Consider the following 18,851-nt stretch of genomic DNA (forward strand, 5'->3'; position numbering starts at 1 on the left):
GTCCATCAAGGATCCGCAATCCCTGAGCCTCCTGACCCGCGTCAACGGCCAAGTTCGCCAGAACAGCAGCACCAAAAACATGATATTCTCCGTCCCCGAGATCATCCAGCACTGCAGCCAGGGGACGACGTTGCAGGCGGGGAGCATCGTCACGACCGGAACTCCTGCGGGCGTGGGATACCGCATGGACCCGCCCCAGTACCTCCAGCACGGAGATCGCGTGGAAATGACCATCGGGAGGATCGGGACGCTAATGCACAGCATTGCTTACGCCTAGGTCTGGAGACCAGATGGCCCAGTTGATACAGGGACCGGCAATCGGTTCACTATATTTGGTGCTTCTCCGCGATCAACGAGGCTTAAAACAACTTTTCTCTATACAAGCAAAGCTCTATTTTCTGCTCCTACCCCTTCTCGAGAAAGCACAGGTCTCTTCACCTCTCTCTTTTCTCGTCTCTTCAAGTACCCAAGAAACCATCGATGATTGGATTGACGATGTCTGGTTTCGTCGCAAAGAGGAAGTGGTCCGCCCCGGGGATTTCAACCAACGAGGCATTCGGGATGGTCCGTCGCAAGAAAGCTCCGGTTCCGTTGGGAACTTCTTCACCCACGGAGCCCGTGATCAAGAGCGTTGGCGTGGAGATCTGGCCCATCAGCTCTCGATCATCGTCGAAAGAGATGTCGGTGAAGAATTTCAGAACAGTGTCCAAGCCCGCGTTGTAGCTCATATCCGCGAAACACTCTTTCAGCAGTGCGGCGTTGGTCGCATCTACGTCCTTGAAGACCAAGGCAGGATCAAGGACCATGGCGGTCAGAGCTTCAATCCCACCTTGTGTTGCTGCCGCGGTGAATTTTCGCAGCGTCTCTTCTTCAAAGCCGAATGGCCAGTCTTCTCGCTTCCGAAAACATGGACTCCCATTGAGGACAACCAGCTTGTTTAGACGCTCAGGGTGTTGGCTGGCGAACCGGAGAGCTATGTGGCCAGCTGAGGCGAACCCAATCAAGTTGACCGGTCCCAAATGCAGGTGGTCCAAGAGAAATTGCAAATCTTCACAATTCATTTGGGTTACATCTTGGGCGTTGGCAGGGAATTTGCTGGAATTGCCGTAACCTCTGAGATCCACGTAGACGTTGCGATATTTGGACTCGAAAAAGGATCTCTGGGCTGCCCAGCTGCGGCTATCGAGCGGCAACCCGTGAAGCCATATGTTCGTGTGAGGACCTGTGCCTGCTTCATAGAACGCGATTTCGCCACCCACCACAGGGCACTTTTGAGGCGGAGCGAGGAAGTGAGTAAATCGTTGCCAAGGTGTCCCGAATAGATCTCCTCGTTTGCGAGGACTTCTAGTGGTGTGTGCCGAAAGACTTTTACCAGTTCCTGGGTGAGTCAAAGCAACTGAAGCTGAGGCGTAGTCATAGGAGTCCAGGCCTGGAACGGTTACCTTTTGGGGATCATTTCCATATTGTCGAAGTTGCTCCGCTGCGTAGTCGGTCACGCATCCCGACAGCAGCTGTCGTGGATCTTCCAAAACGATCCGCATTCGTGTCGTCATGGTGAGCCAGTCATCTGGACCGTGTATTTGCGGCATCTCAGATATTTCTGTCGTGGTTTCGGTGACTGTTGGCCGGTTACTTAGCTGCGGCGTGTATCGCGGATACCCGGCGAACATAATCTCTCCAAGTTCAACCGTAGCATAAATTCTGTTCCACAAAGACCTGAATGACTCTTCATGCTGCTTCAGTTTGCCGGATTCCGACCCCCCGGGCGCGATATCAGGTCCATGAGGTGCAATGTAAATTCGATTGATCGGAAGGTCAAGATTGGAGCATTGTATGATCCCTTGCGCAACCGAATTCGTGGACAATGTAACTCCGGCAGTCTCCCTTCCCTGCTTCCCAACAATGAGCACCATTGCTCTTTGCCAATCGATTTGCTGATCTTGCAACCAGATCCGCATTCGATAGGAAATATCTAATCCTACCAAGAAGAAAGTCGCAATCATGATGGCGTTCATCGGGATGGTTGCACCCAGAACTGTGCCTGTCGGCTCCAGATACTCCTCGCTCAGGAAATTAGGATTGAGTCGTTGCGGATCCTCAAGCACGGCCTCCAAGAATTTGGCAGTCAGAGAGCACGCATAGTCAATCATGTTCGCAATGACTTCTTCACGGCCAGCGAAGGCCGCTACTTTCAGCTCATCGCGCCACAAGGAGACAGAATTGACTCTCTGAACCTCGGCAATCCTCGACAATAGCTTTTCGGTCTCAGTTCTCCACATCTGTGTGTCCAGTGTGGCCATCTTTACGAGCGAAGCAAGAGCTGGTCCAAGGTGCGAGATGGCCGCAAGTTCTTTGAATCCTCGGTTGTTGAAACGGTAGTTGATATATGAAGGTTCGCGGCTACCGCCGGGATAGAAAATCATCTCGCTACTGGTAGCGACAAGCATAGGATCAACAGCGGTCGAATGAGAAACCAACATGGTAAGCTTAGGCCCTATTCCGTCTGCTGAAGCGGTGTATGCCGTATACAGATCCACAAATTCAGGTGACTGCTTCCCGGCCCCCTGGACCTCACTGAGAGTTTTACTCTGTTGCCCTGATTTGAAGCGATAGAGATTGCTATCGACTCGGAAATGGACGTCCTCCGTCAGGCTTTCGCACACAAACAGACATGTCTCACCTGCTCGGGAGAAGGCTGCCGCGTCGGTCGCGCCGTGGGTCCAAAAAGAATACTCTTGCTTGAGAAACCCATTTTCCATGTGATATATGATCGATTCGAGTTGAGTGGTCGGAGCTTTGGGGGAGCCCTGGATGAACCTCACAAGCACCACGTATGTCTCGCCGCCATCTTGAATCAATGCGAATTCACGCCCACCAGTCCCAGTAAGCGTCTGATGTTCTTGAAAGTCACGGCCAGTCCATTTATAGAGAATGCTGTTGTCCTCGATATCTGCCAGTGCAAGGTATGCATCTTGCTCGAATCGGAAGAAACAGAATGCTCGGCCACCCTTTGGTGCAAACGTCTGGAACTGGATGAACTTGTCACCATCCCACCTCATCAAAATCGACGGTTCTCTGTAGTCTGCGTATGCAAGATAATGAAATCCGAACAATTCAAAATGCAGGAAGTTGTAACCCCATGCAGATGGAACGGTCTGCAAAGAGCTGAAAGAGGTGCCGTCCCATTCAAACACGGTTGAATCTCCTGGGACTTCTGATGATAGCCCAGGGACTTTGACTCCTTGTGCCAGCGCTAGAAAGTGACGACCATTGATCGAGAAGTAGCGCCACTGTTTCGCCCCAAAAGTCGGAATCTTCTGGAACTCGACGAACTTTCCCTCGACGAACTCAAATATTATAGATGTCACGTTATAGTTGTAGGGGCCCTTTCCCGCCCGGATGGACGCAGTAGCGAGAAAGTGTCGGTCTTGAATGGTAAAGAACTCGGCGTCTTCACCTCCTGAAACGGGAAGCCGTTGCCATTCCTCAAAATGCCCGACCTCATTCGCTCTCCAGATGATGAGATCAACATCACTGTTGCCTTCGTTCATACCAGTCGGTCCGTTTGGAATGTCCTCAGCAAGCTGAGGAATGGCCAGAAAGTCTTTGTCGCCAATTTGAAAGTGGGATACAGCTCGTGCACCAGATGTCGGAAAGGACTGGACAAGCTCAAGCTGCACACGAGACATGCCGGGCATAATGGTCCCGGAAAATGATCACTATGTGTGCGACCGATGTGTGAGTGCGCAAACAAGTTCAATCTAGCTTCAACAAGTTTCATTTCCATGCCTGGCTTTATATGAGCAGATGCAGTCGTTTTGTGGGATCGTTGCTGCAGCCTCGTGTGGGTCCATACCGGCCTTTGGCCGTCCGCAGGGTGGCGAGTTGATAAGGTGAAATCCGTTAGATACCTTCATTTACCGAACCTCTCCGAGAATTCCGGCTTTGCCATTTCTTCAACAGGGAAGGATGGTTGTGTGGGTCAATAGCTGTTCAACTAGACTGATGCGATCGGTGAACTTTGGCTATTCATGGCCGAGGTTCCACATGAAGTCCAGCCCGTTCAAATCTAACCCCGTTTGTGATAGAGATCCTGTCAAGTCAAATGGAGCCATTGAGGGATCAAATGGTAGTCGCAGCCAGTTCTCCATGTTCAAGTCTGGCCATTCCAACTCAGGCCCTAGCCTAGGCCCATTCGTTTCAGACGCTTGCGATTCAGCCTCCCGGGCCGTTGTTGCAGAATCTGCCGGCATTCCGGGGACTGTCGTCGCACCCGCAGCCGACGAAGACGGATACCTCGATGACTCGGCGAAGTAGCGACGGAGGCGTTTCAACTGGATGTCCAGCAGCCCAGCGTACCGTGGGAGGCAATGCAGATCGTCCAGCCGTTGCGACCTTAAAGCTTGTATACTGCTGTTAAGGATGTCTAAGGATGCGTCGAATTGAGACTGCCTGACACCGATGCTCAAGGCCTTGAGAAGCAGAATCGAGGACATGAAAACGCGGTAAACGATCCTCGATGGAAGTTGGAAAAGATTATCTTTCCCCGCATAGCCTTGAAATAGCTTCAAGATCTCCGAACAACTGTCGAGGACCTGCTGGACGTACTCATAATCAGAGTCTCCTGCAACCACTGGTCGAGCCTCTTCTGGCATCAAGCCAGGATTGTTCTCGAGAGTCTTCTCAACGATTGCTTGCATGCCAACCGAGCTCAGCAATGCTCGCATTGAATTATATTCTATACTCGTCGTCAGAGCCAGGTTCGTGTCGGTAATGCCTGGAAAGACTGGGGTTAGTTTGGGAGCAGTATTTCTGTATGGTGTTCAATTTCACGTTTGGCATCCTATTTCTTGGGTGACTCGAATGGTGAAAACTGTACATACGGTTGGATTGCAGATGGTCGTTGTACCATCTGGTCAACAGATTCTGAAAGTTGTCGACGTGATGAGCGAACCGTCCGCTTAGGAGAAGCGCTCGTGTGGATGATGGAGACGAGAAGAACACATCTGAAATGGAGATTGAGAGTTTAGTAAGGTCAATCTGGGCGTCCATGAACAAGTCCCATTGCAAGCTTTCTGGTAACGGAAGACCCGTCGGACAATGCGCCTTTGGGATCATATGGTGGAGCGACGAGGCCATTGAAGAAGTGTATCCTAAGCGTAAGGCAAGCTGGGTGTGGAAAACGTATAATAGCTTCTGAAGACGACGCTTGCGATCTTGAATCTCTTTTTCCCGGGTTTGAGGTGGCAGTGTGCTGCTGCAGTACGTCTTGTGGTCATAAACTCCTAGTTCGTGAGCTAAAGACATAGCACAGCCCAGCAGCATCCAGGACATCCGATCAGACCTCCTCGTCGGTTCAATGACTTCTTCAAGCCATTGGGCCGAAGGGTTGGTCCCCTCCTCATCTGGAAAAGCGTCAGCCTCATTCATCTCCACGTCGCGATCCTGTGAAGAGCGTTGAAGTAGGTCTGCGTCCCATCCATGGCTTTCTGGAGGAAAATGAAGTGATCTGGGATGCCATTCGCTTATCAACAGCAGGGCTTCAATAGAACCCACTGATCGAGCTCTTGTCTGAGCTCCTTTCTCCTGTCCGAGCATGATCCTCAAGATCAAATGCTCGCAATGCTTCCAAAGTCGGTTGTGAAGGAAGTACCCTTTCGCAGCGCTTCCAACGCCAGGCAAGACGTGGTACCGAGAAGATATCATCAGAATGGTGCAGCATAGCATGGGCTCCTGTGTAATGAGCTGGAGGTGGTTGGAGTGCTGGGCATAAAAATCTGTTAATACCGGCGAGAGTGGGGACATATTCTTGAAAAATCTTTCTCAGGTCAGCGTGAAAACACTAGCGACCTCAAAGGACATACAAGTCCACGTATTGAATGGCTTCACGTGGTGTCAGCCACCCCATGTGAACGAAATGGCAGGACTGCCATATTAGCACAAGCGAGGAAGAGTAGTTTCGAGGGTGTGGAGATCGCATTGCTGACAAGGATGACACCTCGAGGCTTTGGTTCTGATGCTCGACACTCGGCGACACAGTGCCCCGACTTAGGGATTGAGCTTCCACTGTATTCAACAAATCATCACGAGGCATCTGGTTGTGATTGGGTGCGAAATCGAAGAGAAGATTGAATGCGTCATTGGCACCTGAGATAACAGTACGCACAACAGATCTTGCTAGGATATTTGGTGAGTCCTGACTCGAGGATGTTTGGCAAGTCAAATGGGATCTACTGCTGTCGAGAGTCGTTGTGTTCTGCTGAGCATTGTGGCTGCTAGGCCTATGCTGGGTAGAAGTGTTTGTGAGAAGGTCTTGCCACGGCGATGAAGGGAGAGTGCTTCGTTGTGGTATTGCTACCGCCGCATCAAACACAACAATCAGTGTGGGCTTCTGCGTCTCTAGCAGCCAATTATGCTTACCAAAGTTATCATTTTGGCGATGCCTGGGCGGATGTGTGTCGCCCAAAACACATTCCGTCCTTTGCCGTAAACACCGTGTACATGGGCCGTTGTCTTGCGTGATACATCTTGATTTTCGCTTCCGGCACTCCAGACACGCCTTGTAGGCCCTCTGATACGACCTCCGAGCCTCTCTAGTTGAGGATGGCTGGTCCATGTAATCGCTTCAACCAAATGTATAGTTCCCGATACATGGATGATAAGGTGGATGTGATGAAGCTGGTGCGGTGTGTCATGACCTTAGGAGACGTGGAGCAGCTGGAAGCTCCGCCTCTTCCACCCCGGCATCTCTCGGCTTCTTGTGGGGGCTTCTTTAGCCTGTCGGCAAGTAGAACCGGCACGATGCCAACTTCGACGAATGGGTAGAATGTACCTCGTATTCCGGGAATCGGACATGTGACTCGTACCGTGCAGCATTGTATAGAATCCTAGCATGAAGCGTAACGCAGGATCCCTATGCTCAGCGAATGAATTGAAGGAGAAGCCAAGTGAAGGGTCAAATGACCTATTGTTCGCGTCGGTCGGTGCACACTGTCTTGAGAGCTGTATTGCTATCGTAAGCATATTAAAGAGGTAACAAGGTCTATCAGAAGTTGCCTGCATCCTCAATAGCTGGTGATGCATCTGGATACGGGATATGCCAGCTTGACGCATAAGTCAGGCAGCCAAATAACGCTGCAACCTGGCTAGTGCGAAAGAACAGTGGTCAGAGGCACATGATAAGCGTACAGATCAGAAAGTAGTCCACTCTGCGCTTGTCAACTAGCTCAAAGAGCTTCAGATATGCCTAAATTGTGAGTGCTATCCCTGTGTTCTTGACATGCATGGTAGAACCGCGAAGGCTTTTTTCGCCACCGGGTACGAGAAAGGCCGAAAACAGTTGTAGGGGGAATCCTGGTCGATGCGAATGCGACAGCTCCGGGCCCCAGAGACTCAGCATTGATAGTCTAGGGGCTGAGTTTGGAAATGGTTCTCGATCAGCAGGACTGATGCTGTTTTGGCGAGCAATCATCTCTCTTGGAAATATCCGTGGCTTGCATTCTCGAAGTAAAATTACTGGCCGAGGCCGTTGGCGGGTAGACAAACAAAATCATTTGGCCGCACGGCCGTACCTGGGAGCAGCGCGAGAGCCACTTACGCAATTGCGTCTTCGAAGCGAGGTGCGGGACCTCTTGATGTGGGCAACGGTTTGACGCCCCGGAAGTCACTGTCATCCGCCCAGGAGATGGTACGCCTTAAAAGTTCGAGAAACTCTACTGAAGAGTGCGCGGGGGATGCTTCGTCACGCCAGAAGACATCAGGGATTGCGAGCTCATTGTGTCCTTCCGGGTAATGCGAAATCGACCAATCTCTTCGAAAAGTGGGTGTCCAGTTACATACCGATCATGCAGAAGGTTCATGGCATAATGCTGGTGTGTATGCATGAAGGCCACGCGATCACCACGTGGACCGCCCTTGCAGCCACGTGGATGTCGTATCGCTCAACTGGTATGGAGGGGATGTGGTGTGTACTCGTAGACAAGAACGGGAGCTTCAGCCCGAATGGGGCAGTAGCTTCGATCCTCCCCCATCCATCACACGGACTCTGACGTGGACCACAGACCAGCAACAACTAAGGGCTTGAAAGCACTTGAATAGCATGAGCGCATTCATTGGTGGCTCCACAGGACCTAGATAGCTGAGGGCGGCCAATCTGCGTCGCTCATTGAATGGCAGGGAAGCATGTGGTGTCCGGATCGGGATCATCAAAATGAGGTTGCGACCAGAAAGGGATGGTGACCGATTAGCATTTCACCGAAAAGGAAGGCCTGAACATTCTGCGTGAGACAAGGCTCCAACCTCGGCGGCCCCTCTTGGATTGTGAAATGCCTCAGGGGCAATTGTCTTAGAACGTGCATGTGTCCGACTTCGTCTCCTCCATGAGAACAAAAGCAGGTAACCAATGGGTAGTAGGGGCGAAGACGAGAAGAGGGGTTTCCTGGTAGGAAGTTCCTCTGCACCCCATTCCACCGCAAGGTCGTTGCTTTCACAGAAAACGTGGCGCATGCAAACGATGGGCTGGAGCGGTCGATTTTGACGGGGGGTATGTCCGAGGCTGGTGAGGCTGCATGGCCTGGACCCTCGTGGGCGTCGCAAACCACTCAAACAAGTATTCGCCCACATGCACGTCCTGAATAACCGATGCGCAAACTTCAACGAGCGATATCCATCAATGGCTGCAATGCCCGATTGGAACCGTCATCTGTCCTGCGTTGTTGAGGAGCGGCGCCATTCAGATGCCCCCAGCCTTGGCCAGAGGCGGGAGCTGTTTGCGTCAATTCGAGCGCGATAGCATGGGGGCAGAAGGCATTTCCCCTCACCCTGATCGAGCTGCTCCGTCAATTCCATCCGATGTTCTTCGACTCGGCGCAACAGCCACTAGTAAATTGCGCTGTTAAAATTTAGTTCGAGGCGGCATTCGCCAATTGCCATGGTCTGCATCACACACTCCATTCTTCTCATGCCCCTCAGCTTGGCTGAGATGTGGATTTAGCTTGACCGAGATGCTATCCGCCGCGAGACGGATAAATCGGCTCGTGTGCCCCAGCAGCAAACAGGAATGATAATGCATGCAAGCGAGGCTGTGTTGCGGTGAATGTAGTGAACGACTCCTTTCGAAAAGCTCCATGGGGACAAGCCGCGGCCATTCGTCGAGCTCTGTCTATGACCAGGGAGAACAGGTTGAGGCCCGACCAAGGGCGACTTGCCTGGTTTAGTGAGTCCTTGTGCATTTCTTTTCCGCCATGGGAAGTTTGGACAGTCAACATTGAACTTGGATCATGTTCACCACTTCTTCGCCGCAATTGGACCTGACCGAGGTCTTGTGGAGAGTTTGGGGACATGTTTTCATGACTGAGCGCGATCAGGCTCTCGCTAGGGTCTGCCGTTGTGATCCGAGCTTGACGGGAAGGCCTACTTAGCTCTTGCCAGGCCGCTAAGGTATCGCATGCGCCTCAGCCCCGCTAAGACTGGGGATTGGCCTTAGGGTCAAGTGTGGGTGGTCTTCATGTGCCTCGTGGTCAATGGCTGATGTTGTTTTCCTTGCAGGCCACCACCAACGTCTTCAACCACTGAGTTCACAAGGCGAGTAAGACTCGAGATCCCTGCGTGGACATGGGTAGCGAAACGAGCGGCCAGATAACCAATAGATGTTGAACTTGTCCTTGCCACAGAGAGCTTTCAGGGATTGAAGGGCCCATTCGATTCCCACCAAACACGAGATCCCTTCGAAACCATCGTCAAATCACACAGGTAGTTGGTGACATGGGGTGTTGGCGTTTTGTTTTTGGATGTTATGTTCGTCCTTCTTAGCTCCTTCTGAGTCAGTTGGCTTGCAATGCGGGCCTTTGGTTCCCTGACTGATGCCCGACATCCCGCGCAGTGAGCCCCAGCTGTGCGGATGACAGCAATGCAATATGAGGCCCCCGTAGTCCGGGGCCATGTGCATAGGAAAAGCAGACATGGGCCAACAGTTTGTGTGACGGACAGGGGTGGCGCCTCTTTCGCCTCTTTCGCCGGTAAGATCCCTGCGCAGCCTCATACGTGCCTTCACCTATGCCTCCTGTGACCAGAGCAGTAACCCCAACTTCTCTTTTCTGACGCGGTCCTGGTCCGATTCACGAGGAGCGTTACTTTTTTGATCGGTCGCCAAAGCGGGCACGAGCTAATTCGGCATCCTCGTGGCACACGGTTGGTCGTGAAGCAGTGAAACTCGATCGGGTAGGCCAGTTTGCGAATCTGGAGGACGGAGCTGGTCAATTCTTCTCGACATTGCTAGCTGTGTCCAAGGTCCAAGCGCCCCCAACTTGCATCAGCGCTTATGCCGCACTGTTGAGTCACGATGTTGACATATTCTGTGCCTGACTGCACACCTCGCAAGTCGCAACAGCAGCAATCACCAACCCAAGACCACCCCGCTTGCACTAGGCAGTAACATCCGTGTTGCAGAATATTTCTGCTTTTCAGGTCTCTGAGCTTGGGTCCTCAAGTTTCAGCAAGCCCGTGCGCTGCTAAGCCGGTTCTGATTGCCCTTTTCACAACATTCATCCGCAGCAAAGGACCAGCTGTCACCCATCGACGCTTAGGACGCAAGATCTCGGTTCAGCGGGATAGTCCCGCCTATCTGATTGAGGTCTCATTCGTGCTACGGAGTACGAGGAGGCGCGATTGAGTAGCTGAGAGAGGCATCGATTGCGTGGGAAAATTGGTTCAGATCGTTCGTAAAGGATTTTGTGACCTGCATGAAGACGAGTCATCTGTCCATATTCTTTACCCTGCATTGACCACATTCGAAGTGGCAAGTTCATAAAGAAAGGGGAGAGGAAGCAACTGCAAGAGGTTTTCGAAGTGCAAGAGAGCTGTAGATTGTGCACACAGTGCAGTCATTTTCGCGTGCGCCATTACAACCTGCTGATTGCTCGCCACTTCAACTTACAATGCACTGTAAACGACTGCAGATAACGACAATCTCAACACCTCTTCATTTCCGCATCAAACCACAGAAGTCTGAGAACAGGCCATTTTTGTGCCTGAATTTGTCACCCACCATCTCCATCCTTACCATTGTTGACAGTACACGTCGAGACCTCTCCTAACATCCCCTGTTCGTACCCCGCCTCACTTCAACATCATTCACCTCCCTCTGGTCGCCTCTGCCGCTTGAGCTCACCTCTTTCACTTATTGCCAGTAAATACTCAGTACATTCTCCGGACAATACTACCTCACCATTCTTCTCTTTGCACCCTAGACAGCATCGATGCTTTCCCGAACGAGTCCTCATCGACACCAGATGCTCTGTCGTCGGCCTGGCTACCTTTCCTCCGACACCTGCCCTGCTTCGAGTTTCTCTTCCTCTCAAGCGTCTGAACAATAGTGACACTTCAAGAAGAGTCAGCAGCAGTTCGATCTCTCTCTCTCTCTCTGATTCCTCAAGGACTATTCAGTGGCCTAGCCCGTTCCTCACCGAGCATACCGTCTTTCCATCCAAAAACCGTCCCAGACCAAACTTTCACATCCTTTCCAGCGTCGATTTATTCCGCGATACCGCTTGACAAGACTACCAAAAGTGGAAAGAAACTGCGCTGCCAGCCTCATAAGCCGCTGTTCACAGAATCATCCGCATACAGGGCCGATATGCTCTCCAAACTCTCCTAACTGAGCATCACTGAGTCCTACCAAGTTGATCAAGTTTACAGCCACCCCTCAGCCTCACCCGCAAGTGATTGCCGGGAGATCGTGCGCTAAGCGGGCGAACTTGTCCGAACTTGAGTGCGAGGTCCTCAACAAATTTGCATGTCAAGAGTTTGGTCGGGCACAGTCGTTGCCTCACGAACCATTGCACTGGATCCTTGAACAGCTGGAGCAGCGTCCTGATTGCGTACTGCTGGCAACTAGCTGGAACATCCCACCAGGTCTCTTCACATTCTTGGTCTTAATTTCGAACTTTTCTGAGAAAAAGCTCTCCGAACGAACCCAAACCCTCGTGACATCGTCTGATAACCACCTAGCTGCGGACGTGATCACTCACACCTTGAACGAAAACCCATGACACTTTTCCTTCCACGAATCATCGCAAAGAACAGGTCCTCCCCTTTTGGAAGCGACCGCACATTTAAGCCCTGCCTGAGGACAGGCGTGGCTTCCTTTTCCAGAATCTGTTCATCACACAGCCGCAGGCCTCCTTTTTCAGCTTTAAATCCTCTATACTCACCTTCTCCTCCATCATCAACACCATCTCTCGGACATATTCTTCCAGCATTCTTTCTGGACACAGTCTTATCCTGATAACATCCTTCCCGAACTCATCTCGCCGCCTCTTATCCAGCACATATGGTGAACCAAGCAGCCCCCTTGCCTGGAACTCGGAAAGCCCCAGTGCAAGCCTCGACCAGAGCCCTCATGCGTGAACCACCGGTTCTCGTAGATCCCTATCTCGCCGAACGCATCCAGTCTAGGCTTCACCTTGCCAGGTCCGTTGTTGGCAAACGCTCGATTCCAAAATGCAACAAGAACAATCTTTGGGTGCGGTAGAACTGACAAAAGTGATGGTCAACAGAGATATGTATAGGATGATGATCAAGCAGCAGCCAAGCGAAGGCCAAGTGCTTGCTCCTCAAAAACGTGCCAGCGGTAAGTGACACTGCGACTCATGTCGACACAGGCACTAACCCTCATCTCAGCCAAGAAGCCACAGAATGACAAGGTCTCCCTCGATCCTCCCATAGTGATCGAGCTTCTAGTTATCGACGATGATCCCACTAGATCCTGGCTTCACAGTCCATACTTGTTCTGCACGGCTGAGCTGGTGAGAGTTGACGACAAGCCCAACAGGTCTGACACGCTTTCTGGAACGTTGACATCTTCGCTCCACGTGGTGAAAATGAATGACGGAAAAGGTGTGTTTTCCTGACTTGCATTGCCTTTGGCCTTCGCTAACAGATTTGCGGCCCACGGCTTCTTTGTTTTTGGCGATCTTGTCCCAACCTGCGCAGGGAAATTCTTCCTTCGATTCACGCTGTTCGAAATGCGTCGCAGGTACGATGAATAAGATGTGCGATATTGTCATCGCTGCTGACCAGTCAAGAAGCCAAGATGCCATGTTTGCGGAAATGCTCAACTCCGTCTCTGGTGCGACCTTTGAAGGTGAGCGATACTGAAGCGGCATTCGTCACTGGGAAGATACTCACAAGCTATCAGTCTATGCCCGCAACAAATTTTCCCCTCTGCCTCAGTCTACCGACTTGACGAGAGCGTTGAGTGAGGGTGGTGTGAAGGTCAGAGTTCGAAAGGAGCCAACGTATGTGTCCCCTGCCAAAGATTTGGCACATGTTCTCTTGTCAGATCGAAGCTAACATACCACCAGGCGTCGATTGCAAAGAAACAAAACCAACTGGGGGTTCCAAGGATACTTGGGCGGGTATGGTCAGGCCGTACCAGCTTCCGTGTATGGACAACCACAACCGTATCTGCATCATGGCCTGCAATGGAGTCAGCATGGGAATGCGACTTATAACACGAACAACGCCGTTGACATCAGAGATCGCATAAGTGTTCAACATCATGTTTCGGCGCCGCAATGGAACAGTGGCGTGCACCAACACGCTGCAGTGCCCATGGGCCCTCCCATACCACCGCAGCCGCAGCCGCAGCAGCAACCACAATCTCAGCCTCAACCTCTGCATCGACTTGAACACGGGGCTTTCTTCCACGACATGCGACAGCAACCAGTGAACCAGTTACTCCCACATCCGCAAGCCCCGTTAGGCCCACTGCTGTTGCACGAGACACAACACGCGCTCATGCTCCCGCCACCGGTACCGTCGCCTCAGAACCAGCAGCAGCCCTCTTTCTCGCCGCTGCCACAGATTTTGGGACAAGATTTCCCCCCTCTTCACCCGGCAGGGTACACTGCGAGAGATGACGGGCAGAGCCAGTTGGAGTATTCCACTGCAGTGGAAAACCAGAACTTCTATGCCACCTCCGATAATCCAATGCCCCAGTTCACCGTGGCGGGTGATCAGGTTGCTTATACGTCTTCTGCGGGCGCGCAATTGATGTATTCCACAGCCCTTGAAGACCAGATGGTTCCCACAACGTCGCCGGGAACCAACTCAACGCGGGCAGCATCCTCGAGCAGTGTGGACCAACAACAATATCAGCAAAGTGTTCCGCATGTTCCGGGCACATATCATGACCCAGGCTTTGACAATTTGCACGATACGTATGACCCAAGCTCTTCACTCGGAGGGTTCCTCTAGGGGCTGCATCATCTTCTGAGAGCTGAACTTGACGGGTGGGATGTGGGCTGCAAAATTCCTTGAGAGCGGATGTGGTAGTATGAATTGAAATGCTCCCTCAGCCTCCGAGGGACAGAAATATACGAAGCCCAAGCTATGGGTTGTTTTGTTTGATGCGATTGCTTTTATTCGAGTATTGGTATTTGATGGACTTGGTCAAAAGGGAAGGTCTAGGGAAAGAGGCGGGTGGGCATGGTTGTTGGGAAGGGAAGGGAAGGAAAAGTGATTTTAAACGGTAATTGTATTTGTTCTCTGTCACTCAGTCAATTGTTAAACGGCGATGTAATAGAGGGGGCTGTACTTACACAGCTAGCATATATCCAGGACTCAGTCCACCTTTCCATAATCATTCCTCGTACAGCAAGTCAAAGGAAGTCATGCAAAGAGAACGCGCAGTCAATCTCACCACATGATTGCCCACCACTCTTTTTCCACGTCGTTCGAAGTCGTTTAATTCAAAAAGAAGAAAAATGCGAGGGCCAAAGTGATCGAAAGGCACATGTTAAATACCTATCTGAAAGAGAGAAAAATGCACCGTATGGAAAACTTTTGTTGAAGAGAAGGAGGAGCATAAGGACCCTGAGCCGTTGGTGTAGTAGCGGGCTAAGGAAGCACAGGCTCCTCACACTCAGCTGACGAGCATGGGCCAGATGCACCGATGGATCCGAAAAAAGGTTCTGTCTGCGTGGTACGTATGTGCATTTATTTCCTGGTAACGAACGAGGCGTCAAAACCAAATGCCTCGTGCAGCAAACCAACAGAGGAATGACACGGGGCAATTTCGACAAGGCCCACGGTTCATCGTCAACCACATCACCACGCAAAGTCTTCTATTGCATCCACAAGACCATCCAGGACCTCTTTCTGGCATCAAATACCTCGACTTCAGGTCGGTGAATCGTTCAGGTTTTCTCTGTCACAGCCTTGTCAAAAAGCCCACGGACTTTACACTTTGAGTTCTCGAACATATGGACACATATATCGAAGCCAGTAACAGAATCCGAGAACTTTCTGATTCATGCATCCTCTCGCACATATCCGCTCGAACAGAGCGCATATGACCCATCATCATTACACAGCAGGATGCAGATCAGGGATTGCGCTGGACAAGGCTTAGCATTTGCAATACAATTGGTTCTATCCTCAATCTCTCCGAGAAGCCAGCCACGGAACGACGGAGCAGTCCACCCCTTTCCTTTGAGGGGAAAAAGTAATTCCATCCTTAGCGGCATATCCAGGGATGGAGATCGAATCCAGCCACCGAGTGGAAAGGCAAGGTCGAGACGCCGGAGACAGAGATATTCCAGCAAGTAACAGCCATCTCAGAAATTCTGAACCAATAGAGCCAAATGGTGGCATCAGACAGCCATGGAAGCATTCATTCTACTGGCTAGCTCAGATGATCTACGTCAAATTTGCTCAAACTCATATCTCGGTCGCGCTTCTACCAACTCATTGGAGACTGCGAGCTCAGCCAGGTAAGTTATATGTCCGTGGACAATGAAAAGCTGCGCTCCAGTTAAATCTCCACACGCGCGGGTTTTACTCATTCTCAAAGTCAATTATGGCTGCATGCTAACTTGGAAGCCTAGGCAGGGATCAAGCCCTCCACAAGTACCAGGCGGATAGATATGGCTTGAAACATCGACGGGAACCATTCACTGTCCAGGGACAAAGCAACGACTACGGAGACAGCGGCGGATCCTGTGGTTACATCGCCTGTTGACATTGACATGGGTCCCTATGAGAGTTGCTAAACCAATGTCAACGAGCCCTCTCGTTCAATATCTCGTCTAATACTAACCTAAGTGGCTCTTCCACAAAGCTGCTTCTTTGAATGCTCCGCTGCGGTGCCGTTGACTGTTCCCATGGCGAGTCAAACACTATCATCGTTGGTGTAAGTACATTCCCCTTTCGCGACGCTCGAGATTCATCCTGCTTAGCTGCAACATTTTCAAATACTATCTACGGAGACGTCTCGGCGACACCAACGCGGATGCTGTGGCAAGGCAATCCAATACCCTCCCTCTTCGAAGAGACGATCAGCCCTAGACGCAACTGGTTCAGCATGTGCATATACTTCTGGTTCGCACCTTAGGGTTGCGCCAGGCCGACGACACCATGCTTCAGTGCATGGTTGTGCTAGGAAAAAAAAAGATATTTGCTTTTCCCAACGCTCGCCATTGTGGCAAGCCCACATGTCGGCATCTATGACTCATTGAGTCGTCCATGGCCTCGGGGATGCAGCAATGTTCAGGTCTCTCGTCTTACAGAACATTCACAGCTATGGGCAGGACATCTGCATGCTGCTCATCTGCGTCAAAAACGATGGTGTTTTTGTTTGACTTGGTAGAGGGTTGATAAGCTGCGCCTTTCATTCTTACTGACCACAAGACAATAAATAGCTTGATGAGCGACGCCGTGGATAATGCTAAGGCTGGAATATCGCCTTCAGGATCTCTTCATCGATGCAGTCTTCCTTCCAGCTGGGCCCTTCCTTTCTCCATGACAACCAGCTCTTCGCCATCGCTCCATCCTGACTTCTCAGGACGCCTACTGAGACATCTACGACTTCTGGTCGTTTGTTGTGCCAATAGAATACGGTTGCACCACATCTCCCACAGAAGCTCCTGCAAGTATCCGTGCTGGACCAGATATGTCTCAAAGTGGTCGCCCCATTTGAGCCTTCCTGGTCGCCCTCCGCACCAAACTTCACCGTTGTCCCGGTGTCGGCAAGGAATATGTTGGCCGGGGGAATGAACACCCACGGCTGGAAAGAGACTCCAATGGCCAACCTGCATGAACGACAGGCACAAAGGCCCGCGACATACTTGTTCTTCTGCTCGGGGATATACCTCTGCGGCAAATTCAACGACTCGAAGTCAGGACGAGTTATTCGGACGTTGACTCCTCCACAGTGACATTTGGCCTCCAAGGAGTCGTTCTCAGCCCCCGGTGCTCGCTGAGCAAGCAGAGACATTTCCCGCAACTCGAGCTCGTTCACTTGTCTGCTGGTATACGGACGCTTCTCCCAACATTCGATCTTCCGCTTACCCAGCTTGATCATTTTCGCTGCCAGAGCACCATCTCCTGTGTCGGTGACGAAGATGTGGTGTGTGGCTCGAGTGGTGTTCTTCGGGCCAGAGTCACTCCCTGACTGCTCCAGCACGCCGCCCATGACCCACCATCTCCTCCCCTCGCCTCCAGTCTCTTGTACAAACATGTGCGACCCGCATTTACCGCAAAACCATCTGCGACGGGTGCCCGAGCTGTCGTAGTGGACGCCGCGTTCCACAACGTCCTGAGGGGGAGCCTCTGGTAGCTGCGGAGACGACAGATACAGGGCCCCCGTCACGTATCGGCAATCGGAGCAGTGACACAGATCGCTATCCATCGGCAGCCGTTGATCCGCCGGAAGAGCGTACGAGATCGCTCCGCACAGGCACGTCGCTGTGATGCGCGGTTGACCACCTTCAGTCGTCGGTGCCATTGCCATATGTATAGAGCTTGGTAGGACAGAGATCAGTGTGATCTTTTGCTTTGTGTGGGATTTGAACCTCCATGATGACATTGGCAGCAGCGCGCCTTATGGCATTCCTTCTCGGCCCCCACCCCAGGTAACCGATGCTAGCCTCGCCTGGGGGCGTATATCCACATCGCCACACCGCGTAACTCGGAGCCGGGTGGTGAGCGGGACAAGGCTGAGACCCCTAAAGTTGGAGAAGCAGCCGCCAAATGCCAGGACGCTACATTATGTATGCACATTCTTCTCGTCAGCTCTGTCCGTAGGACCCGTGAGTTCAAGCTCAAGCCCTCCTGCGGAAATATCGATCGCTTTCCCTGATGCCTCAAGCATATTAAGGTAGGTGGTATACACCATGATGCAGCGAAAGGGCTCCATTCCTTGTGGTGATATGAATCAGGCACTGTCTTCCGTGAACAATGAGCAACATCCTCGCCGTCTACCTCCATTCTCTCGCCCTTTGGACCAGCTGCTAGCAGTATGTCTGCCTTGGCGGCCAGAAATCAACATGTCCAGGGAAGTAAGCCGAATTACGACTGAATAGTCCCTGCTAGGTAGTCTGTCACTTCACCATAAATCCCTTGGCGACGCCACAATTGTTATCCTATACAAAATATTTGAATTCTACCTGCGCGACACCTTTCCTCTTTTCGCGGGACCAAATCACAAGCAACTGCTCTTCTTGATCAGAGATGAATCCTTGTGATGGTGTAAGTCAATCTGATGTGGCATGACCGCCGATGTTCAAACGACTGACGATGAGAACAGGGTAGACACCACCGCGGTCTCCCTCCTCCTGACCCTCCTGGGTCATCTTCCATTCGATCGACTGAGGCTTTGGTCCTGCCAAAGCTGATGTCTTCTTCTCTCCCATCCCAGGGAGCTCTGGTCCTGCCAGAGCGACCAATGGGCACCAACCCGAGCGGGTTTTCAATAACATACACTAGATCTTCTGATGCTGACTCACAGCCATCAACAAAGCGACTTACGAGCAGTACCCTTCCGAGCTGAACTTCCAGTGGCATGGGGGAAT

General features: G+C 51.7%; 3 protein-coding genes across 3 annotated transcripts; all 3 read right to left on the reverse strand.

Annotated features, from left to right (window-relative positions):
* Positions 1-382: 382 nt before the first annotated feature.
* On the reverse strand, positions 383-3,698 carry PV07_02317 (uncharacterized protein; the record flags this gene model as incomplete). The annotated part of the gene is made up of 1 exon (XM_016388920.1): positions 383-3,698. The coding sequence occupies one exon, from the start codon at positions 3,696-3,698 to the stop codon at positions 459-461; it is 3,240 nt and encodes a 1,079-aa protein (XP_016255848.1). The 3' UTR covers positions 383-458.
* A 327-nt stretch (positions 3,699-4,025) lies between these two features.
* PV07_02318 (uncharacterized protein) lies at positions 4,026-6,670 on the reverse strand (the record flags this gene model as incomplete). The annotated part of the gene is made up of 4 exons (XM_016388921.1): positions 6,421-6,670; positions 5,865-6,354; positions 4,884-5,818; positions 4,026-4,777 (listed from the first exon to the last, which is right to left on the reverse strand). The coding sequence occupies exons 1-4, from the start codon at positions 6,614-6,616 to the stop codon at positions 4,026-4,028; spliced, it is 2,373 nt and encodes a 790-aa protein (XP_016255849.1). The 5' UTR covers positions 6,617-6,670.
* Positions 6,671-16,716: 10,046 nt separating this feature from the next.
* On the reverse strand, positions 16,717-17,785 carry PV07_02319 (uncharacterized protein; the record flags this gene model as incomplete). Its single annotated transcript, XM_016388922.1, has 1 exon — positions 16,717-17,785. The coding sequence occupies one exon, from the start codon at positions 17,783-17,785 to the stop codon at positions 16,727-16,729; it is 1,059 nt and encodes a 352-aa protein (XP_016255850.1). The 3' UTR covers positions 16,717-16,726.
* Positions 17,786-18,851: the final 1,066 nt, after the last annotated feature.

This window comes from Cladophialophora immunda (assembly GCF_000835495.1).
Source record: "Cladophialophora immunda strain CBS 83496 unplaced genomic scaffold supercont1.1, whole genome shotgun sequence".
Classification (NCBI taxonomy): Eukaryota; Fungi; Ascomycota; class Eurotiomycetes; order Chaetothyriales; family Herpotrichiellaceae; genus Cladophialophora; species Cladophialophora immunda.